Source organism: Oreochromis aureus, linkage group 12, assembly GCF_013358895.1.
Source record: "Oreochromis aureus strain Israel breed Guangdong linkage group 12, ZZ_aureus, whole genome shotgun sequence".
Classification (NCBI taxonomy): domain Eukaryota; kingdom Metazoa; phylum Chordata; class Actinopteri; order Cichliformes; family Cichlidae; genus Oreochromis; species Oreochromis aureus.
The window spans coordinates 23,507,155-23,531,999 of NC_052953.1; the positions used below are offsets into that span (position 1 = coordinate 23,507,155).

The following is a 24,845-nucleotide window of genomic DNA, read 5'->3' on the forward strand; positions in this document are numbered from 1 at the left end:
CATTTACATGTGAGAAATCTTTAAAAAAGAAATCAGGAAGGGCAGGAAATACATTTTCCCACCACTGTATTATTGTGTGTGTGTGTTTGAGAATAAGTAGTGTAAGGGTCTTTCTCCATGAACACGTACAACAGTGTTTGTGTTAACAGGAGTGTATTGTCCATTTCAGTGCATGCTTTTGTTGGTAGGAGGTAGAAAAGACAAGCGGAAAACTAAAACACTCACCAGCTCAACGAAAGACAGTCCTCCATAGCTATGGGCCATGATGAAGACATTCTTGGCTGCGGCTCTGGACACAAAGTGGTCCCACACGTACAGCACATGTTCCTCTGAGGAGCCGTTTTCCTGCAAGACAAAAAATATGCTTTGTCATATCCATAACAAAGACAATTCAAAGAAATCCTTGACGCTTGAAGGCTACCAACAAACTCCAGTTGTGCAGCTACAAAACATTTAAGAAGGGTCTAGCCAATGACAATGAAGCATCAATAGAGTTATTAAACTCTATTGATGCTTTAATGCTACAGCATCAAAACCTGCCCCTCTAGGCCCAGCCAAAAAGAGAGAAATTCAAAAGAAAAGTGGATGTAGCCTGAGGTGATTTCTACAAAGAGCCACACTTCAACAGATCAATAAGTCTTGCATATTGCAAATGCCCCAAATGTAAAACTCAATAGGCAGGATGACGTAACATTTAAATCTTAATTTGTTCCCCCGTTGCTGAATCAATGGCCCATCTAAACACCAGTAGAGGCATAATGGGAAGACACCAGGGCAAGGTCAAAAAAAAAAAGACGACAGAGAGGAGACATATGCACGTACACACAAAACACACACTCGAGCACAATGTTGATAACAAATAAATTCCCCTACATCTTTTCTCAATCTCGTCTGCATGTATACAGTTGTGCGCACGCGCACACACACACACACACACACACACACACACACACACATGTGCAGTAACACGCAACCAGAAGACATGTTTAATTAACCTGAGATGTAAGTGCTTATCTGGGACTGGAAAGAACAATAGTAAGTGTACAGCTGCGAAAAGGGCAACCATTAATGAACTTGTGACATTGATTCCAGACTTTGATTTTCTATCAGGCTGTCTGGTTCACAACAGAAATCAACAGTGCATTCGCACAAGAGGTTACACTGCACATGAAACTGTTAACTGAAGACACCTGTATCCTGCGATTCAACAACACGAGAAAACTGTAGCCATACGAAACGCAAACCTGATTATTTACACACATACTTCTCTTAATTGGCACGCTTATGCATACAGAAATAATATCCTAAAGTAAACAAACACATGGCTTGTTGGAGAAGAAACCCGCATCTGTTAATTGAGAGTCAAACTGTTTAATCAAACTCAAAAAAGTAATTAGTAATTTTATGGTAAAGGACAGAGGAGGTATCTTAAGAGACCATCCTTTTACTTAACGCAATTCTGCTTTCATTGTGTGAGGACACTGTATTATGTCAGACAGATAATTACTTCAATATTCACTCTCTTAAAGGTGGTAACTGAGAAGAATGTGCTCAACACACAACTCATACACACACACTGCAGACAAAGATGTGGTTTAAAGTTTAGTTTTAGTACAAAGTAATCGAGCTTGTGATTTGATTCAATGTTTTCACTCACGTGCATCAGTGTGTGCAAGTCTGTGTGCGGTTGTAGTATTTGATGATGTGCTGATGTGTGTTTTTGTTGCCGTGTTTGTCTAGAGGTAAATTAACCTGTCAGAGTGTTTGTGTTTGCGCTAGATTAGCATGAGGGGGGTTGTAGTGTCACCACCAACCTCCATTCACAGAGCGTGATGCAAGAGCAGGCAACTTCGCTCTGCCCTGCCCTTCTGCCATCAGGGCTATGCCTTTACTTTTCGCGCATTCATGTGTATGTGGTCTCCGGCATGTACGCGGCGGCTGGCTGAAGAAGAGTTGTCTGTCTGAAAGGCTGTGACATCAAAGCCCTTTGAAGTCTCCCTCTTCTCTTCTCCACCATGTCGCCCTTCATCTATGAAGCCCATTTTATTAGCCTGCCTCCTTTTTTCACTCTTCCCTTCTCTTCTACCTTCTTTTCTCCTCCACTGATGCCACCTGTTCTTCTTCACACTCATTTGTCTCCTATTTTATCACTTCTCCACCCAAGGTTCAGTGACATAGAGACATTAGACATGGCTTGCTATTCTATGTAGCATGCATACCAACATCTATACAAGTCCAAAAGTGCTGTTATCACTGGGGCAAAACCTGGCTATGAGTAAAACGGACAAGGTATTAGTTTTTTGTCCATGTGAGGACAAGATAAATGTCTTTATTTGTTCCTATACTATGAATCATAATTTTGGAAAACACTGCAGGGTTTAACATGCGGTGGTGTGTTCCTGACTCCTTCACCTAACCTCACGCACACACAAATTTGCACATACAGTCTTTGCCTTAGTATCAGGCAAATGTGACTGACTACCTGACATGACATTGTATTGAATTATCTAAACAACATTTGCATATTGTTGCAATTATCTCCTAGAGTTAATTTGCTGCAGTGGAGTCTGCTGCCCTGTGAGACTAGCTTCCTGTCACCAGCTCTCACACGGTATCTTAGTTTATTTATTTTCCAGAGATTTTTTTCCTCTGCCTTTGAGGGTGTGTATGTGTGTGCATTCGTATATCTGTGTGTACTGTGTGTGCATGTGCCAGTACTGTCAGAACAGCATCCCCACTGCACACCTGTTGCCAGCACACTTCAACCATAGCTGTCAAGGGACATTTGAGAGTGTGTACTATGTGTTTACCACATATATAGGAATCCATACTGTCCCCTCAGTGAATATAAAGTACAAATCCGAACTCTAGACACCCAGGACAAAACAGTCTCCAGATGCTGAAAGACAGCTTTTTATCAGAAAGTTATAGAGAGTGAGAAAGGGAGTGAGGGAGAGATACATAACAGGAGTACAACTGTGTGTCTAGCAGAATTACTCAGTGAGAAGAGTTTGACATGTGCTTTCAGCTTCAAACTTGGAAATTACAAACCTTTAACCACGCCAACATTCATCCAAATGCACCTACATCAATCATGTGAATAAAGTGTAATGTAGGTAGTGACACAACAAAGACTTTGAGAAACATTTAGGGAACTCCATGCTTAAAAGATACTGTGTGCAAACTATTCACACACGTTAAAAAAAATACAAATGACTTCAATGAGTCCGTGAAACAAAATGTGGTTTCAGCCAAGATCCTGCTACGCAATCAGCAGAACACTGATTTCTAGTAATAAATTAGAGTAACATTATGCATGAAGATCTATCCCACTTTCAGTCCATAAGTGGTTCCAACTGTTAGCCCTTTGTTGAAAGTGTGCCTTCCAATTGTCTAGTTTCAAGAAATTGTTCAATTTAGCTCTTTCCATTACTTACACAATAAAGACTTACTCTCCAGTCAAAAGCCATACTTAATTGCAGGCACCCAAGAGTGTGCACACAACACACACATGTACCACAAACACACACAAACAGGCATGCTCCAGTACATTCACACAGATTGAAACTCGCGTAGGCACACACTGGTTTCTTCAAAAGTTTGTCCGGTCCAGTACTTGCCCTGTGTTTATTCAATGTAATGAGAAGCAGGGAGAGGAGAGCAGAAGAGAGGAGTGCACTGCAGCCAGAATAACAGCCTCAACGCCAACACAAACCCAGTGTCTGACCAACACAGGAAACAATGAATCTAACAACATCAACACACTCTGACAAACAACCACTGCAGACCTCCCTGCTCCTCCCTTCTGCTCCTCCTCTCCAGTCATCCAAAAAGATAGCGGATGTCTGAGGAAGTTGAAATTTCAAGGTGGGAGACGGTGAGCAGTGTGGGCTGGAAGGAATCTAGTGGATAAGAGCCATTCTACTTTTTACACTCAGAAACCTTTCAGCGGAAGCCAGAAGTGTCAGGACAGTGTCACGGGGATCTCTAAACAACTTCATTGGGTTTAGACTCTTTTGCTTGGGCAGATACGGTTCCAGTCCAAAAAAAAGTATAGGGAAAGACACAGCACAAAGAAAGCTGAAGAATTATTTAAAAGTAACAGAATGCACAGGTCACACAACAATGTCTTTCTGCAAAGGAAGAAGAAAAAACAAATTAGTGAAATTACTCAGGACTCTCGTACTCACTTACTTTTGCTCTCTCACTGACAAGCAGAAACACAGTAAAGACTGGCTGACCAATCTCTCAGTCTCTCAGTCCCCTCATGCTCTCAGGCCACACACTGAGTAAACCAACCTGCAGCCCTAGTCATTAAAGTCTTTAATATGTCCAGCTCAGTGCAGAACAGGATTGTTTTCATTTGGGCTAATGACTAAATATTAAATAAGCAATGTAGGTAATTACATGTTTGGTATTAGCAAAGAGGTTATTAGAATCAGTTAGTTTGTGTTTGTTTGTGAATGACTGCGTGCATGATTCTGTACATGTCTCTGCGCACACAATTAAATAGCGGACCTCTACGACACCTGTTTGCAATTGCATTCTAATCAATGTCTGGGACGTGCAGTCCTTTGCCATCGTTTTCCTGTTTTTTCTTCCCCTCCTGTATTTGTTTCATTCTTCGCTCTCTTTAAAGGCAGACAGAGAGCTCAGGCGAGCTGGAAGCTGTCTGGGAGCTGATGGGTCTGCTAGAGTGGGGGGAAAGGAAGGTATGGAGCAAATTAGCGGCAGAGATGGGAAAATAATGACTGTGGCATTGTAGGTAATTAGCAGGTATACTACCTATGGAGAGTTGGGAATATAATGATGCGAGAAAGAGACGGAGAAAAGGGAGAATGAGGTGAAAAACATGTGCAAGACTAACAAGGGGGGGAAGAGAGAGAAAGACAGAGAGAGAAATATATGTGTAGGTGTGTTACTTGACTTTGCAATGAGGGGATATACAGTGTAAGGGGGAAGAGAAAGAGCCAGAGAGAGAGAGAAAGAGAGAGAACGAGAGAGGGGGATGCCAGAGAAAGGAGCAAAACTACGGCGTACATGTCATCCCACGTTCAGATTAGCGTGCAGAGACTGTATACAATAAAATAGCATGACCTTGGTAGGGTCAGTCTGCTCTGACAATATTTGCCAGGGCATTGTTTCAAATCAATAACTCATTAACAAAGTACAAAGGAAGTTGCTGTGGGTTTGTGAGATTCTTTATTAGAAAAGAGCGTCTGCGGGCCAGAAAGGTCATCACTGTGACATCTTGGCTAGCCTCGTGCTGCCGCCAGGATTGTCAGGTGAAATTACTGCGAGTCATTAATTGACATAAGGCAAAGGAAAGCGGGCAGGCAGACAAGGCTGTGTTTGTTCCAGGATGACCCTGAGGTGCTGTGTGTGTGTGCGTGTGTGTATGTGAGTGTGTGTGTGTCTGACTATATCTTCATTCGGGTCAGCCAGTATCCACAACAGGGTTGTGTGCAAAGAGGGAAAGAGACAGAGACAGAGACAGGGAGCTCAGTGGGTGGGGAGGTGTGAGCGAGGGCAGGATGGATGTGTTTGATGGTTGACCTGAGTAGAAGATTGGGAGCAGGGATCTGAGACCAGCTACACTTGTTCTGCCCCAAGCGAACTCACAAACACACGTATGCATGCATGCACATATGGTGTGTACTAAATAAGTGTGCTCAGAATTGCACACACACACACACAAACACACACCAACAGCACTTAATCCAACAGACCTTCCCTTTTAAAACTTTGAGAAGTTAAAGCTAAACTGCCGTAAACACCAAACTCTAATATAGAATAAACTTAAAGTTAAAAATGCCCAACACAGCATACCTAAAAGACTTGGCTCATAAAAACAGATACACAAGCACACACATCAAAGCTTCTTCACTGCCACATTTACACGGACATACACACCCAAATGCAAAAGTGGCATCTAGCCAATTTGCTCTCTGCAGCAAGCTTGTGAGCTGCCCTCTTGCCCGGGTCATTGACCTCTTCTCTGACTAAGTTCAGAGGTTAATCAAGTCCCTACCTGTCCTTGGAAATGCTGAGCCTCACTTCTTGGCAAGGCTGCAGATCAAAGGTCAGATAAACTGTGTCTGTATGACTGCTTGTGGACCACAAGATGGGGCAAATAGGTGAAGGTGACAAAGAGCAAAAATCCACAGAGCAACATGGTAGTACCGTGTCGCAATACAAATGTCAGACTGTGAACTTACGTGTTCACATCTTAATGTTTATGATCGAGTTTTGGTGTGTTTGTGTGTACATCTGCGTGCATGTACCTTAGAGAATTTGTAGTACAGCACGAAAAGCAACTTCCTGAGCTAAAAAAGGGAGCCAACCAAAGTGCCAAAACTTCAGTTCAAAACCACTGACTCCTAAAGCAAGTCTAACCCCATAGACTTCAATGCGCAAATCATCCAACTTTACAACTGAAATAAACATGTGACAACTCTGTAAAGTGTAATTTTTATATAACCTAACTAAATTGTATTAAGGCATAAAATTAGAGGTGGGAATCATCAGACATCCCACCATATGATATTATCACAATGCATCACTCAAAATAGAATATTTTTTTGTTTTTAAATGTTTTGAGCTATGCCAACTATTACAGTAGCATATATTGCAATTCATTAACTGAGCTCCTAGATGCAAACAATGACCTCGGCTGATTGGTGTGGACAGCTACAACTAGAGATAATGGGCCTTTAGAAGCAAAAGATCAAAAAGATCAGTAGTAGAAGAACCCTAGGTAAAATATGTCACCAATAAATTAAAGATAAAAATTCTCTTAAAAAAACAAACTAACCTCCAGTTGCCACTATGGCATGTCTATAACAAGTGAAAAATATTAGAGAAGACCAAAAAGATATCATGGTAACAACTGAAGTTGCAGTGAAGCTTATACAGCAAAAGTAAAGGAACAGAAGGGATAGCCTCAATCTGAAACCCTAAATTCCTCTTGGAGTGAGGGCCTCTCTTTCTCCCTCTCTTTCTCAATATTTAAGAAATGTACAGCGTTGAAAGGAGAAACATAAAAACACGAAAATAGAAAGAAGGAAAAGCATTCAAGTCATTTATAAAAATAAGTGGTGCTTAAAGAAAGGCGAAGCTCTGTTTTTTGTCCTCTTTGCTCTTTTTTCCCCTTCTTCTTTCCAGGGCCTGCTGGCCTAATCCCAGCCAGCCAGCCTTGGGTGAACTCTTTGGAAGCTTCTTAAGCCTATGAATGTGCCTTTTGTTCCTGCCATTCCTCCGCTTGGCTGACAGAAAATAGCTAACTGGATTACTGCTAAAATTCAGAGTAAAGTGAACTCCCAAACTTCTATATGGTTAAGTGCTAAAAAAGTACCCCCCACCCGCTTCCCTCCAGTATCCTCATCAGCATCCCTCCGATCAGACTTTCTATCCCTCCATGCCTCCCTCTGCCCTCTCTCTTTTTCTTTCTCCTCTATCAACATCCCCCTAAACATGGCCCATTGGTGTGTGATCTAGAGGAGCAGAGAAGAGAAGGATTAGATAAGGTTGAGAGGTTGCACACTATGAACCCAAGGCTAAAAAGTAAGAATCCTAAAAGCAGTTAAGAGCTTACCAATGTGTGTAAGGAAGCGTATTAATCAACTCAACTCTATCAGTGGGCTGCTGTGTATTTGTATGTATCTGTCAATCTTTGTGAGTCAACTGGAAGGAAAAAAAGAGATGATAAACTGTAATTTCAGAAGCGTCACAAAGATAAACTCAGAGCAAGACAGGTGTTATTTCAAGCTTAAGGTGCTTCTTCTGTCTTGTTGGGTGTCATGATATTGCCAGGACTAGAGGCCTATAGTTTGAATGTGTGTCTTTCTGAATGGCTGTGTGCAGGTGGTCTGCCAGCCCAGCGGGAGTTAGACTGTGAGGTGTAGCGAATACAAAGGTTGGTGAGTGAGTGTGTCTTGGGTGGGTGGTGTATAAAAAAAAAGATGAAAACAGCCCTGCTAAAGAGGTTTGATTTGATCCACCACCCACCCTGACCAACAGAGTTGAAGGAAAAAAGTGCACACAAGCACACACAAACACACAATATCAGTTCTCTTTTCACCTTCTTTACTCTTTTGTTTGCCGGTATGTGTGAGCCTTTACATATCTCCATGTGTGCATGTGACAGCTTACTCTTAGGATGAGCAGTGGAGTAGTGATGCGGCGAAGGGAGGGGGTGGACAATAAAGGCGAGGTCATACACGCTAACATCCTGCTCACTTCTGGGTCAAAGGTCAAAATTCAAGAGGCACCAACACAGATCCTAACTGCTCACTCGTTAATCGTGCAAAGACAAGTATATTTAGCAGCAAAATCAAAGTCCTGCTCAAGGTGAGTGAGTGAGCAAGTATGATACTGCTTTGTGAAGTGCTAAATCAATTAGCAATAGACTTCAGTTGCCTACAGTTTAATAGTTGAATAAAAAAGGAAGTCAACATTGTGCTTGGTTTGAATGGAAGGTTTTCTTTTCCTTTTTTGGGGTCATTAATTTTGTCGTCTGTCCTCGCTTTCATCTTGTTGGGATGGAGAATGTGAAGACTGCTTCATACTGCCTCCCCTCAATATATCTGACTGTGACCAGCATGCGTCACTGGGTAAGCAAGCAAAGCTGAATATAAGGACACAGAAATAATACTGCAGCTTACTTGTAGTTAAAGGAAAAACTTGTTTGGGAGTGTAGTTCTGATCTAACTCTGCTAACATTACTTAGCGGTAAAGATCTCAGGCAAGAGGATGACAAAAGAAAAAGAAGATAAGCATACAAGTAGATAGAAAAAAATTGAAATGGAGAAAGCAAGAGATCAGTTCATGATATGAAAATCATTCAAGCTTCAGCAGATACATGTGGTATACAGCTATAAAATAAATCAATATAGAGCTGACAGTAGATGCGGGTTTGTTTGGCACCATTATTAGAAATGACACGATGGATCATTTACAAAGATCTTCATGTCAGTGAGTGAGTTCATCGCTTGTATGATGAGGAAAGCAGCACACATGCAAAGTCTGATAGAGTAAGAGAGGACAGCAGCTAATTATACCTTATTAGAGCGTGTATAAAGGTACTGCTGGAAGGGTGGGGGGTGAGAAAAAAAGCCCGTGATGACAGCTCACACACCGCCCGCTAGTCCCACAGCAGCCCTAACTCTTGTCAGACACCAGAGAGTGACGTCTTTCACACGCAGACACATGCACATACACTTACACACATGTACAAACACCTACCCACACACACAAATGTATATCCATTGCTGCGATGCTACTGCCATCAACCAAATGAAGACTCATATAATCATTGAGGGCGCTTTGCCTATATGAGACCCAGCCATGGAGTATGACCTTAATTTTTAAGATTTTACATAATGACAAATTAAAAAAAAGAAAAAGATAATTGGGCTGGACCCTGTTCAAGTGGCCAATGAATATTAAATTTGTCGGCAGGGGTCAAACAGAAGACATCAGAAGGTTTATGCAATGGGTCACTTCTTTTGTTTGACCACAAGGTAAACTGGCCAAGCTAGGCGCCTCGAGTGCTGCATATGAGCATGTGTGTGTTTATGTGTATTTGTATGTGTATGCATATGCGTATGTGTATGATTAAGGGGTGCACAGTCAGTGTTGCACGATAAGAATGTTGCAGTGTGTTTGCACAGTGTGTGTTAGGGAGATAATAATCCCAGCGGTCAACAAGAGTGAAGGGCCAGAGCTGCACTGACCAGCCCACCATCTGAGAGGGGGAAAAAAAGTGAGGGGAAGAGGGGGAGGAAGAAGGAGAAAGGGAGGTAGCCATGTGGTTAACACTTGCTCACTGAGAGGCGACTGGAGAACAGCCAACCTCTTCACACACAGGCTGACCACACAAGAGCCTCTCTTTCTCCCTCTGCCTTCCATCCTCCCTTCATCCCTTGTTACCTAACATATCCTTCCCTCACTTCCTTAGCTAGCTTCCTCCTCCCCGCTCCTCCTTGCCACATTTGTCTTTCGAAACTTAGCCAAATTCCTCCAATCCATTTTCTCACCTATGTCTTGCCTCCTACCTCCTCCTACGACCCTAGAACTGTCACTCTGTCCACCTCCACCATCAAGTCTACTTTTCATCAACATCTATCATCTTTTCCTCCAGCACTGGCTCTGCAAACACTTCCTTCCTGCCATCCTTTTCTTTCTTCTCTTTCCTCTCTCCATACCTTCATCGCCTCCTCTTTTGGACTTACTCGTATAGGAATCCGTTCTGTCTCAGTCTCTCTTTGTGGGTTACGGTATTTCTCATAAAATTCCTTCTTCTTTTTGCCCTCTTTATCGTCTTTGCGCTCCCTCTTTTCAGCGGGTTCGTCGGAGGTCTCCGTCGGAGAGGGCAGGGGAGACTTTGTCGATTTTTCCACTTCCAAATAGTTCTCATTGGGGTTGAGCACCATCACGCCATAGCCCTCCTAAAACAAATAGGAAACATACATTTGTGGGTTAAATCCAAGGCACGAGCATCGACAGATAGTGACCTTAAAGTGTTAAAAGTGTTGGATATTTTATCCGTTAACACTATAACTATATGGTATTTGACTATTTCCGATTTACGTAAACCTTTTGAAAATAAAATATTTGTAAAAGAAAAAATAGAAATACAAATAGAGGCGATAACCTTTAATCTGCATTTATTTCTATAATATATCAATAAATAGATGCATCTTTATAGATGTGTATAGACAGAAACATATGTGTGATAAGGGTGTAGATTTTTGTTTCCTCTTTTTTCTTAGTTTAATTTCCAGATTTTTAGTTTCCAATATGTTGAGGTGTTTCGGTTATTTAGTTTTGTTTTGTCTCCATGATACAATTATGAACTGAATTAAAAAGTGATGAGAATTTATTGCTTTTTAGAACATGTTTCTTTTCTTTTCTTTTTTTCTTTGAGAAAAATCTGATAGTCCCCTTGTCAGACCGACTAGGTAAGTAAACAGCAATATAAATGTAACAATGCAGAGTAAAACTACAAGAAAAAGAAGCTCACAAACATTTCTGTGTAATCTTGGTCTGGTAGTGGTTCGTAGTCTTTAACAAAGAGCCCAGCAGTGGATCTTTATGAGCAAATAATACCAACACGACACTTAAAAGACACAGATTGTGACATGACTCGGTGAAAAGATGCAAATCCAGACTGAAAGAAATGGCAGCGAAGGAGATAGAGGAGAGAATGTCACTGCAGGGACAAGCCTGAGGAGTAACTAGGGGATTGGAATTCAGTGATGGTGGTTTCAGTAAGTGAGTAGCATTTAGTGACTCCAAAGGCCATGTGTCACTTAATATCAAACCCAATCAATCCTATCATCACTCAGTGAAAGGGTTAGCTACAAATGTAAATATGACTTGAAACTTCTGCAGGCAGCACCACAGATAAAAGTTGCATTAAGAAAAAAACCTTAAGAAAGAATTATGGTTGTCACGTGAAAAGAAAATATTTGATTTACATAAAATGCCACAATAGTAAGGGCTTAAAAAGACTGGGAAAAGGGGAAGAAAGAGCCTATGTGGTTATTAAAAAAGAGAATAACAGAAGGGATGTGCTGCTATATGCACACTGTAGAGGAAAGGAAGTTTTTTTTTGTAGCCTAGTGACTTCTTCAACTTTGAAGCCATTTTAATTAACTGTGTTTATTGTCCTAAGCACTCTGAAACTAAAGCAGGAAATGGATGGATTCCTGTTTCACTTTGGGCTGGCTTTTCACACACAACCCCCATTGTGAACACACACACACACACACACACACACACACACACACACACACACACACACACACACACACACACACACACACACACCCCAAGGCTTAAACTTATGGGTGCAGGACTTTCCAACTGCACACTAATACAGACATGAACACTAAACTCTGGAACACGAAAGATATGTGTGTGACAAAAAGACCTTTAGGAGTTCTAAGAGAGGCAACTTCACCGGGCTTCCCCACAAATCGCCGTCACACACACTGCCTCCTCACAGCGACATGTCGTCTATTCCTTAATAAGTGTTATTGCAATGTGCATGTCTTTTGTTGACGCAGCATGTGTGTGTCCCCCCTGTGCATATTGACATCAAACCTGCCACACACCCTTTCCCTTAGCACTTACCATGTGTTGACAATGGCGACTGACACTTTCTCACGTCTTCTGATTATTAAAATTAATCTTACGCTCACTCTTATTCAAATTCAGACAAGGTTCTTCTCTTCTATACATATTTTTAATAGAAAAAACATTGTGTGAAGAAAGCCAGACATTACTAAATAATTAATTATTATATGTTATGTATGTACATTTTTTTTTTAACTTATTAGCTTTTACATTTTAAACACCACAGTAAATATATTTAGAAAATTTAATTTGTGCTAAACATAAATTTTCTTCTATGGTACATACTTCAGTTCAGTTTTGCTTTTTACTACAAGGCATAACAAGTCTGACATTAATGTAGGAAGTGGTTTATATTAAAAAAATATATAGATGATGCTTTAAAATCTGTATTTAAACACTTTCTATGTGTGTGTATATGCATGTACTACATAAGTAAAGTTTAAGAGGTAATAAATGAGTTTCTATCAGCAAGATTAAATTTAGGCTTCAGACATCACAGAGACATCTGCACGCAAGAAGTTTAGACACACCAGAACACATTCAAACAGATGAATTACCAGATGAAAAAAACAACAGAAGCGGGTGAGGGTAAAAGAGAGCAGTGAAGACAGAGAGATATACAGATGGATTATAAAACGATAAGACCGAAATAGACAGAGAAGGAAGGAGAAACAGAGAGATGTACTCTAGGCCGATAGACACCAGCTTTGTGCCACTGCCCACTGGTGGTAGTCTGATAAAATAACTGACAAGACCAGTTCAGCGTATGGGAACAATTTCATTACTAAAAACTAATACTAATTATATTATGAACAATTTTCAGGGTAATACACTGCAGTACATCAAAATCATCTAATAGAATCTGAATAATATACATGAAATAAAAAGATCAATCTTTATCATATTATCATCTTTAAAATACAACCGAGAATGTGCAAGCTCTGTAAACTTAAAATTTATGGCAGTGTTATTGGATTAGATTGGATGATGGTTAACAGGTGTCTCTTATAAAGTCTAACATGGCTGGAGGAGAAGAATACAAATCTAGACTGAAAGATATGAAACATTTGTAAAATGTGCTTTTCACATATAAAGTCTATAAAACAACATGAGTCCAACGGGGCTGCCCATTTTTCTCTTAGCTAAATCCCAGTTCACAAGGCCAAAAGTTAATGGTTTAGCAACAGTGGTGCACGTGTTCTAATGGTAGCCCTATGGCTTATAACCCTTTTCAGCCTTCAGTGCTCTTACCCCAACTCTTACTGGTCAATAATGCTCCCCAGACTTAAACACACAAATGTCAACCTCAAGTAGCCCAGTTCTGAGCCTTTAGTGTCCTTATGGTAACCCCAAGTGCCCTGTAGCCTTTGCTTTGGAGAGGTAGCAACACCTACCCAACCTAACATTACTAACCCCCTTTCAGTTGGCCAGTCACCCAGAAGAACATTGCTGTAAAGGCGACCAGTGTCGTTGGCGTTCTTAGTCTGGAGGAGCTGGGCCGCCGAGTTCACCTCTATGTCGGAAACCATCATTCATTTGAACACTAAGAGGTCTGCTTTGATGTCACGGCAACAGTGCTTTCCCTGTCCAGTCACTTCCTCCTCTTATTGTTGTCTCCATCAAGAAAATATATGACTCTGAGCTCTGCGGGTGAAGAGAACAACTGGATTTTTTTGTGCTTATTTTACTTTAATAGAATTAATTTTAGGTTCGATTGTACTTTTTTTCCTTATGTGAAATATTTGTAACTTCCTCCTACAACTAATTACTATGACTGGATATACTAAATTCACTTCCCTAGAAAATACATGTTTTGTAAGAAAAATAGGGTATTCAAATTAAAAAGCAGAGTATCAATGATGTCCTCACGTATCACAGAATTAGTTTCTCATAAGAAGCTGTTTATCATCCAAATGTGTGCGGCTTTTTTTGTGAAAACCAAATATATGGAGATATGTCATTCTGTCTTTTCGCAGCTTCTCAGCTACCGCTAAGTCCGACTACTCCCCATCATTCACACACCACCCGGCCGTGGAAAAAGTGATCTTTGTATTGTGATGTGCTGTCAAAGTGTGAATCTTACACAAATGCACATTGCCAAACCTTGGGTCACCCTGCCTTTTTATCACTAAATCTCTCTCACACACATTGCTAACACTAGGTCACTCCCTTTGTCCTACACGAGCACACACTGTCTCGAAGAAAACAGACAGAGACTCGTACGCTCCTCTAGAATTCGGTCAGTCTTCTCTTTCTGCTGTAGTATGCAGCCTAAGTCTCTTCCCATGCCCCGCAGGTGCCCCTGTGCCACCACCACACTGAGCCCCTGCCCTGGGGCCAGCGGTCAAGAGGATCACCCCGACCCCTGTGAGAGGGGGGGCACCCCGACCCCATCACCTCACTCTGGATGCTCCTTAGCTCTCCTTTGTCGGCCTGTCCCGCACCAGATAGCACAACAAAGGCTGCCGCTGCTACGGAAACCAGGGCTCGTCTCATCATCATGATGAAACCTCCATCATCTCATCAAACAAAGCAATGTAAACCGCTTTAAATGCAAACACTCCCTTTCGTGTGCAAGGTATTAAGAATAAGTAATAATAATATAAAATATACATACATATTTATATATATATATATATATATGTATATAGAGGATGTGATTGTAATTTCTGATGAAATATTATCCAATAACATCTTATGATGGCTCTATAGAAAAATAGTTGTGCCTCCTGTCCACTCTTTCCCTCTAGTCATATTATTTAAAAAGAAAGTGGATAGTGTTTGTGTGTGTGTTTGTGTGTGTGCGTGCGTGCGTGTCGACATGTGGGCGAGCGCGAGTGAGAGTAAATAAGGTGTCCCTTTAAGACAGCGGCACCTCTATTTTTCCAGTGGCGTTGTAATGAAATGAAATGTGTCTAATGTGCAGGAGCGGGGACAGAGGCGGCTGGAATGAGAGGGTGTTTCATCTGTGCGTGTGGGGCTCCACGAAGCTTTGATGTGAGAGCTCTCATGTAGTGAGCAGGGCTCTGGGCACAAGGAAAAGGACAGCACTTGACAGGTACAAAGCATGGCTGATAGCGGTCACGGGTGCATGCAGTGAGGGAAAGTGGATGGTATAGTTGTGTGAATTGGAGGGTCTATGTGTTGTAGGTGTATTGTTTGGTGAACAGGAGCAAATAAATGTTCTTCTTCCTGTTGCACTTGTATATTAATGCATTGATGTGTGCGTGTGCATGCAATTTACATCTCAAGAATTAGTCTGCAATCTACGGTGTCCAGTGAAATTGGCCCTTAGGCAGCTTACATTATTAGTTTTCTGTCAGGTGGCTGTTAGGATCAGGGCTCTTACAATCAAGTGGCTCAACAGCCTTCTCTCCACTTCCTTGTTCCAGCAATATGCAGCCCCCCGATTCGCTACTGTGGCTTGACTGACAAGAGGGAAAGGGTCAACCAGCGTGGCATACCCAATAAGATGAGAACAAGGGGAGGGATGACTGCAGGACACAGTCAGGTTTGAGCGTAACAGGCTGACTGAGGTGAAAGGATAAGTTGGAAAATAAGCATAAGCAAAGCTTTGGTACCACAATCCGTTCACATTTCACTTACTAGCGGCTGGAGTGGCTGACAAACACAGCTTTTTGGAAGGATGAAGACAGAGAAAAATGAACAGTTTCTCAATGAAGAGGTACACAGCAGCTGAGCGAGATGGTAATAACAAGTACGCAGTCGTTTGCTCTACCTCTCTGTCAGGGCCACCCTGCTCTGCGTGACCTTGTCTCAGTCTCTACGTGCACAAGCTTTGCATGCAGGGCCTCTTTATCCATTGGATCCCCCTGTTTTTTTTCTCTCTCGCTTTTCCCGCTCCCCCTCTCCCTGAGGTCGAGATACCACACACTTCGCACAGTACTGTCAGATTAAGTCACGGTGCCCCTTTCTCATTTAACACAGCACCCGTCTGAGACCCCCAGCCCACCCCTCCCCATACCCACAAACCACACAGCTATAGTTTTTTTCTGAGAACAGAAGGGTGGGAGAGTACTTACTGTACCACAGGGGCTATGAAAACATGTGGATCTTAGAGGGGATGTGAGAGGGGATGAGACGGGATTGTCATCAGCTTGTCAGCCGAAATCAATCAAGCTCTTGATTAGACGAGATAACCAGACGGTCATGTAAGCGTTTGCTGGGGAGACCTAATGTCCTTAAATATTATTTTATAGGGTCTTTCTTAAAAAGGCCAAGCAGAAAGGTAGTAGAAAAAAATGCATCATAGGTTGTCAAGTTGTCATTGACCTAAATGCAGTTGCCTAAATTACAAGAAATAAATATGATTTAGTGTTTGACTTGCTTCTTCTTAGATCATCTGTTTAAGCCCACATCCTTGCATGTTTAAGAAATCAAGTGAACAGCACACATAAATGTGTACAGAAAAAGTAAGACAAACTGGAGCTTCATCTCACCATCTGCCCTCCCGAGTTAATTTTGAACAAATCACCTACTGCATGGGTTTCTCCTCTCATAAAAAGAGTACACATTTAATTAAGTTTCCCTAAATTCAACTTTTCACTTCAAGTTCAAAGACTCGCTTCTGCTAATGTAGTCGTACACTAATTCAGCCAAAGTAAATAAGTCTGTGGTAATGATTATCTTTTTCTTGATCTTAATGAGCACAAATAGTTTAGGTCAGAATAAGAAGCTAACCTTTTGAGCTAGTCAAGTAGTTGTGTCTGTAATAAGCAGCAGGGTTTTTAACCTTGGCTTGGATGTCTGGGTTCATTTGGATATTGTTTATATGTGGAGTTGAATATTTATAAATGAGTTCAAAGTGGAGCAGTGGGGTGGAGGAAGTGAAGAGAATAGTGCAGCTTCTGATCCCTCATGCCTTTGCTTCTTTTTATGCTCAAATTTACATTTCTTTCTCTCCGTTTCACTCTTCCTGTCTCGTTCCTCCCGACCCGACTATTTTCAGCACCTTTGTGAAAGAACAGATATAAAAACACGCAGAAACTGTTGGGTAACTCACTCGCTGAAAAGCCAGTTTATGTGTCGGTTATTTACCACACTCAATCTGAATTTATCCAGCCAATATCCATGCTCAATGGTTGATCAAACATCAGAATGGCTAGGCAGAAACTCTGACACATAAAACACACACACACAGATTTCACAGGCCTGCTTCATCTGCTCTCAGCACGACATGCAGAAGGAGGTGTAGAGTTGGGGGTGGGGGTTGCTAGATTGGGGGTGGATGTAGCATTAATCACCGTCCAGGTGGAAATTGTCAGAGCTATCGATTGTGCAAGTAAATGTTACACAAGTCATTTGTCAACTTTTTCCCTTTTTTTTCTTCTTCTTTCTTTAAAGAAGAGCACGCCATTGGTCAAGACACTGATCTATAATAACAAAAAGAGTTTTTGCAATCTCTGCTACTTTAAATGTTAAACCAGCTGCAACAGAAATTAATATTTCCAGAATCCGTTAATATTAGACCAACACACATGTGTTTGCCACTGAAAAGAAAATACAGTAAGCAGGAAGAGTCCTCAACCCGCAGAGGGAAAGCTATGGGGAAATAAATACAGCAGGCTTACTCTGATGCTGTTAGCATTTTGATTTATATATTCTATATTGTCTCCCCTAAGCATACACATGTATTTTTAATGAGGGCACAGAGAGATATAGATCATGGAATGATAGGTGCCTCCCTTTCCACCCACCTAACTATTTAATGTATAAATCAGGGGGGGAGGTGAGGAGAGCGGGAAGAGCTGTGAGGCTACAAAAAGAGAAGACAGGAGGAGTGGAAGTGTCCCTGGAGCAACCCTGAAGTTATTGTCCTGAAGGCCACTAACAATAAAAAGAAGAAAGCCAAAGCTTGAGTTCAATAGGGTAAGAAAGGAAGGAATGTAATGACAAATTAAAAAGAGATGTTTATAATCCTGATGTTTATAAAAAGTACAAAAAACAACCCCAACAATCTGCAATTACAATGAAACATCAATTTCTGTCTTTCAGTTTAACTAAAGTAAAGAAATTCCCCAGCCATGTGAATTCCAAAAGACACGCACTGTCAGTGAATGTTTCTACTTTACCATCTGGACAGGTAGTTGATACATGAACACACGCAGTGGGTGCGAGACGCATGGCCATATGTACAGACTGAGCCAGCTGGGGTCAATGGCAGGACAGATCTAAACATTTTAGACACATGTATGCACGCATGCACATACACAGACCTAGGCACACAGCCTTTACACAAACACATCCAAATCATCCATCCAACTATACTCTTCCCCTTTATCCTTATCAGAGTCACATGCAAATCATGTAGCAGCAAAATATTCTACCCTAAGTTCAGATTTTGACTGATCAGCGGTGTTGAAAAAATGTGTAAGAGTCCTTCACTAGGTGTCACATACCAATAATCAGCAGTGTAAGACTTACTAATAGCAATCTCACTGAACATCACAGAACCACTATGATCTCGGTGGGTCAAAGGTCAGAGAACATTCCCAACACCCCTGGACTTTTACTGTGATCTAGTAAAAGGCCAAAGAAGAGCTGCAGTGAGAACTGGTGGTCCTGGCGATGTTGCTATGTGAGCTGTGTTAGATATTTCATGTTAAGTGTGACCTTTCATGAGATTAAATTTTCAGTTCTATATGTGTAAAATATTCATTTCTATTTGCAGTGATATTGTACGCCGTGGATTATAACAGAGTACCCATCAGCAATAAAGGCCACAGTATTAGCACACGGACCCACAACTATAGTGACACACTCCAACCGCTCAAAAGTCTGACCTCTCTCTAAGTGGAGCTGCACCACAGGTCCAGGAGTCACGGGAGGTCGCTACAGCCAATCACAAGCTGTATTTGAAGTGTGAAGGGTAAACACTATGGCTGGCCTGTCCTGCCATTTACTCTGCTTATTTTCACAGCATGTAACCTAGAAAAGCGGTTGCAGAGAATATAGCATATCTGTGAGCGTGCGTGTGTGTGTATGCATCTATATCTGTGTTCCAGCACATTTTCCATGGTGTCATTACCACATGGCAGGGTTTATGCTTCAGAGCACACACATGGAGCTACGCAATCCCCGTCATCCTCTCACCACACAGCCAAATACACACGGAGATATACATGCTGTGGTAACAAAGTAAACCATACATTAACCTGACGCAACCTTCAAAAGCGGTTGAAAGCAATTAACTATAGAAAATCAAAAAAATCCCCTTTCGCCTCAGAGCTTTCTCACACACAGACCACCCTCAACCCCACCACCGCCACAATCCTTACTAGAAGCCCTTTCAATTCTACTACTTTTTTTTTTTTAAGACCACCTGTTGTCTATTATTTTTACATACAGCTTTTCTCATAAATCATAACACTGGGTAATTAATCAAGCTGTCAAAACAGTGACCGAAGGTCACCTGAAGGGGTCGGAGGTGGTTACAGGGCCGATGGAGGTCAGGGTCACACCACATTCCTCATCTTTAAGTTGGGACGGGATAGGGGCTAGGCAAACAAAAGCGAAAGCAGATGGGGGGTAGGGGGGGTGGGCAGATGAAAAAGAGAGCTAGGGAGACGGTGAGAGTGAGAGAAAGAGAGTGAGAGAGGGGAGAAATTGACAAAGAAAAGTGAAAGAAGCTGTCAGCTGCCTACAGATGAAGACAGGGGAGGCGATTCTGAGAAGGGAGACATCACATGAAGAGGTGGAAAAAAGGGAAGAGCCATGAAAAAAGAACAAAAGAAATCTGCAAAATGTTTCTACTGTATAGACCTGAAATTGGCTGCAGAGAGAAGAAAGAGAAAAGAAGGAGGTAGAGCGATGTGCCTTCCTCGATGAGAAAATAAGAAATCAGCTGTCGAAGTATGATTGTTATCTCGTCCTTTTTCCTAGTGCGTGTGTGTGCGCGCATGTGTGTGCCCGCACGTGTATGTGTGTGTGTGTACACGTATAGGTGATGAGGCAGACTGATATCTTTCTCAGAGGAGTATGTATCGGTGTCTCAGCGTGTTGAGAGTCAGTTCAGAGAAAGGACCATGGGCCTGGAGTGGCATGTCACCGATTCCACAATTCACACTGCTGATTAGATCACACTGATTAGGAAGGGCGCGCGCACACACACACACACACACACACACACACACACACACACACACACACAAACATACACATGAATACAGTAAATACCCACAAAATGACCACAAAAACCCCCCAAACAAACACAAATCTACTGTCTTTTCTAAAGTTATTGCTGTGGCCATGTCTTTATCAGGCTAGTTAGATCTTCAACCACAAAATCAGTCAACCTATTACGCTGAGCATGAATCTGTAAAGCGAAGGTTAGGAATCACCACGCTCAGTAGGTGCGATGAAAGACTGGGACAAACAACCAGAGTGAACGAGAAAGGAAAGAAGAAAGGAAGAATTTAAAAAGTGCAAATGCCGTGGAACTCTTCACACTATGTTTGAGTCCCCCTTCCCTGCGTCAAGCATGAATTCTCAGGCGTGGCTTGCGCTATCAAAAACATCACTCTTGAATGAGGCACCGACCATTGCGCAAAATTAGCTGTCACCCTTTCCTCAAAATCTTTGTTAATCTTGTTTCCAGTGTTTGCGGATTTATCAGCACATGCATCAATGTCAGCTCCTTGGTTACTGAGCCGCAATACTTGGGAGAAGATATAATTAAAAATGTTTGGGGTGTGGGGGGCAGAAGGGGATGGCTGCTGCAGAGAGCGAGAGTGCTAGGAAAGACGGGGCGGAGTGGTGTCTGGGAGGAGGAAGGTGAAGTCTTCCCTTTCGTCTCATGCTTTCCCCTGGGAGCCCGTGGAACACAAAGCCACTGATAACAGACAAACGGGCCTGGCTGTGCCTCTCTTCCTCTCCCTCTCTTCCTCACTTTCTAGTATCACAGAGGTCAGCATGTCACCATATCTCTTAATGACACTAGTTCCACTGATCTGGCTGTGGTCCGGGAAACTTGTGTCCTTGTTAACAGCTACCTGACACAAAGGAAAACAGCAACTAAATGCATTTATCAAGCGAGCCTTAACAATCTGATAGACAACTAATCCATCTAGAGGGTTTTATACATGGCTCTCATGCCGACGTGGGGCTTCATCATGAGCTCTGCTTCAGGGAGAACCACAGTGGATAAATAAATAAAAATAAATTAGAAACAGATACTTTGTGCTACTGGAATTGTGTGATTATTTAATTATCTGTTTGCATGTTCGCTGACTTAAACTAAAACAGTTTGACATCTGGAGGGGCGGTGATGAATTACACTGTGCCACCGCAGCTTGATCCTTGATATATTTCCAGCACATCTCTTATTATCATGTGGCTTTTCAAAAAGCATCACTTGCCCATCCAACTCGTGTCAAGGGAAAAGGGACATCATGCATTTGAAATTCAACATGCAAGTCCTCACACATACAGATACTACCCACACCCGGCACACATATACACACACACTCATACGAAACCGCACACGCGCTTGTGGAAGCGCCATTGTGATGCTGAGACATCCCAGAGAGCCGTGCCACCGTGCCAGCAGGTTTCAGGGCTGTATGGATGGAGCTCCGTCCTTAGACATGAAAGCTCCAGAGGGTGTCAGACACATGTTTTAAACATTGCACATAAATGCAAATTCCTTAAGGTATGAAATAATACCTACAGTTCTGGCCCTCTGACCTCCCAAAATTAAGGCGTTGAAGAATGCGGCAACTTTGTGCCCCTAAGTGTAAATATCTATCACAGGTAATAAAAAAAAGAAACAGCAAAGACTAAATATATTTAAATTCAGAATCTAATGTGAGGAATAAAATACAGCCGGGGTATGTTTACCAGTGTGTTGCAACACCTTTTCTTTCAATGATACACTGTAAGTGTTTGGAAACTGAGGAGACTGATTGCTGCAGCTTTGAAAAAATACTGTCCAATTCTGCAGGGCCTGCTTTATCATATTTATATTATAGTTTGGCAACGTCTTACTGAAATAAGCAAGGCTTACGCATATGATGCTGCTAAAAGGCTGTACCCAGATAACAAGCTAGCTTCCTCTCCTCTCTATCCTAGAGGACGTGGAAAGAATTTCAAACTTAGCTGACAGTTTTCCACTTTACATTAGTCCAACTTAACTGAGCTGCAGTATACAATATACATTTCATATACAATTTTAAGTTGCATACGTTCACTGTCAGTAGTTTAAAAATGGTTCTAAACCCACATTAAAGATACGTGTCGGCTTTTAATGCAGCGCTATCTGAAGAACAAAAAGAACCACAATAAAGTCCTGGTTATTGATGTAGTAGATTGTGTAGAAACTTATCTATACTCTCTAAATCTTTTAATGATAATGTAAATGATGAAATCCCCACATTATTCACATTGAGAAACATTATTCCTGGGGCGCCCATATAGCTCACTGGGTTGAGGGGGCGACCCGTGTGAATTTACTGCTTGTCTTCCCTTGGCTCTTTCTCCCAGCTTTCCTATCATAATAAAGACTAACAGCCTAAAATCTAATATTTAAAATAAAGAAACACTGTCCATAACATTATACCTAACTATTTGCCCATGCATTTCTTTATCTTTACTTCAAAGTACAGATAGCATGCTCTTTTGATAGCCACTCATGATACTAATATGCATTCAGTTCACCTAATTAGTTGTGATATGTTCCATCGGGTGCTTCTGTTACCTTTAAACAACTGTTCGAGTCTTTTGATTACCCAGTGTCAGCTTTATCAAAAGGAGCCGGTGGCATCAAATTGTCAAGGAAATATAAGGTTTATTTGATTTCCAAATCACTACTGTTTTTTCCCCAATTTAAATATTACAGTTCCACATCATAGTCAGCGCTGAAATAAAAGCCAAAAAAACAGAACTCATTGCTCTTCGTCACAAGAATATGGCTGTCCAGTGGCAGAGGCTTTTTACACTACAGCCCCAGCCTTAACCTCTCACCATGGTTGATACAACATGTCAACACTGAGAGCACAGCTTTTTTATCCATGCTCACATTTTCTCTTCTTCTATCGTCTTCTGGCTCTTCTTCCTCCCTCTTTTTCTCCTCCATCCAGACCTTTAAGTGCGGTCTGGCAGGTTTGGCTGGGAGGTCGTGTATTCCCCCTCTTCATTAGTGAGAAAATGGACTCTGGTAAACGCTTGTTAAAGCCCTTACCTACACTCTCCCAGTTAATGGGAGTGATCCATTTGTGTCCGTTTCTGCCTGACAAGGCTTTACTGGAAGATTAATAGTGCGGTGTCAGGGCACGGCCACCCTCTGTCCCGTTCTCATTTCCTTTCTTCTGGGATGGACACATGCAATAATGGAGCCCCGTCTTTTGTTGTAACACCGTGATTAGCCAGGGACGGAGAAAAAAAAAGCAAAGGAATGACAGAATGAGAAGAAGAAAGGAGGAGAGGAGACGAAAACAAAAGGAATACAAGAAAAAAAAACCTCTTTCCTTGACATTGTACAAAGGTAGGTTTTAAGGTGGTGAATTACAAGCACTTGACAATAGTAGAGCAATATCATTAATTAATCTCAATGCGGGGTGAAGAGGGATATAATGAATCACTTATGGATATTTCCTCTGTTTTAAGGCAGGATTTATCTTGGTATGATTCAGAGAGGTCTTGATGATGGAATGTATTACAGGAGAAAAAAAATAACAAAAAAAATAGAAAGACTGAGAAAGGGAATGCCAAGGGAGAAATAATAAAGACAGAAAAAAAGACAGCAACTGATAATGAAAGAGAGAAGTGGGGAGAAGTCCTTAAAAAGGCCACCCAGGGTTTCGTCCATCACCCAGGCCTCCAGCCATCCCTCTTCCTTTTGGGGATGACACTGTCAAGTGCTCTGTCCCTTCACTGGCTGAACAGGATAATCACTCTTAATAATTACACAGATATTCCCGGGAAGTCTTCCCTGTCGAGCAAGAGAATCCCGTAGTGTAAGAGGCCTGCCTGGAAAAGTGCCAAATAAATGTAAAATTAAAATCTCTCTTTATTTTGTTTTGTTTTTGTTTTTTTTCTCTTTGTATTTTATCTCCTTGGGTCTTTTCTCTCTGGTGAGTTCTCTGATGGGCAGACCAACAATCTGGTAAACACACAAACAGACACAGAGAGGAGACCTGCATCACAACCCCCTCCTTACTACATCACAGTCAGTGCCAACGGAGAGCAGGGTGTTTCTCAAAGCAGAGGATGGGGGGACTGGGGCTAGTGGTGTCTCATTAAATTCTTGGGATTGTCTAATTGTCTTTCGTGGACCTCTGAGAGACTAGTACATTATACTCATTGCAATTAACTAAACAAAAGAGCCGAACCGCCCAAGCACTAGGGACAAGACTGGCTAGGGGGAGCAAGCTTTCCAGCCAGGACCACTACAACAAAATACAAACACACATATACCAGAAAGAGAGTGCAGAGAAACACTAAAGAACAAGAGAAAAGATATGAAGGAGTGTGAAAAATGAGGGGGAATAAAAGGGGAGGGGATGACTAAGGACTCAGACAGATCTTGGGATTGGCCAGATGTCAGAGTTGGGTGGGAGGTTAGGGTGAGACAGGGTGAGGAAAAAGAGAAGGAGGGTGTCTGTGCTCATTTGAGACGCACCTTTGTGCTGGACCTGTCTTGTTTACTGCACTACAGCTTAGCAGTGCGAGGGTCCTATTCAGGGTGC

The 24,845-nt window shown here is 41.9% G+C and overlaps 1 protein-coding gene across 1 annotated transcript in view; it reads right to left on the reverse strand.

Annotated features, from left to right (window-relative positions):
• fam172a (family with sequence similarity 172 member A) overlaps window positions 1–24,845 on the reverse strand; it is a 159,380-nt gene that overhangs the window by 86,106 nt on the left and 48,429 nt on the right. Inside the window, exons 7-8 of the mRNA XM_031729728.2 lie at window positions 10,233–10,448; window positions 226–345 (exon numbers count right to left, since the gene is read on the reverse strand). Coding sequence (XP_031585588.1) covers window positions 226–345; window positions 10,233–10,448 — 336 coding nt within the window. The remainder of the gene's footprint in view (window positions 1–225; window positions 346–10,232; window positions 10,449–24,845) is intronic.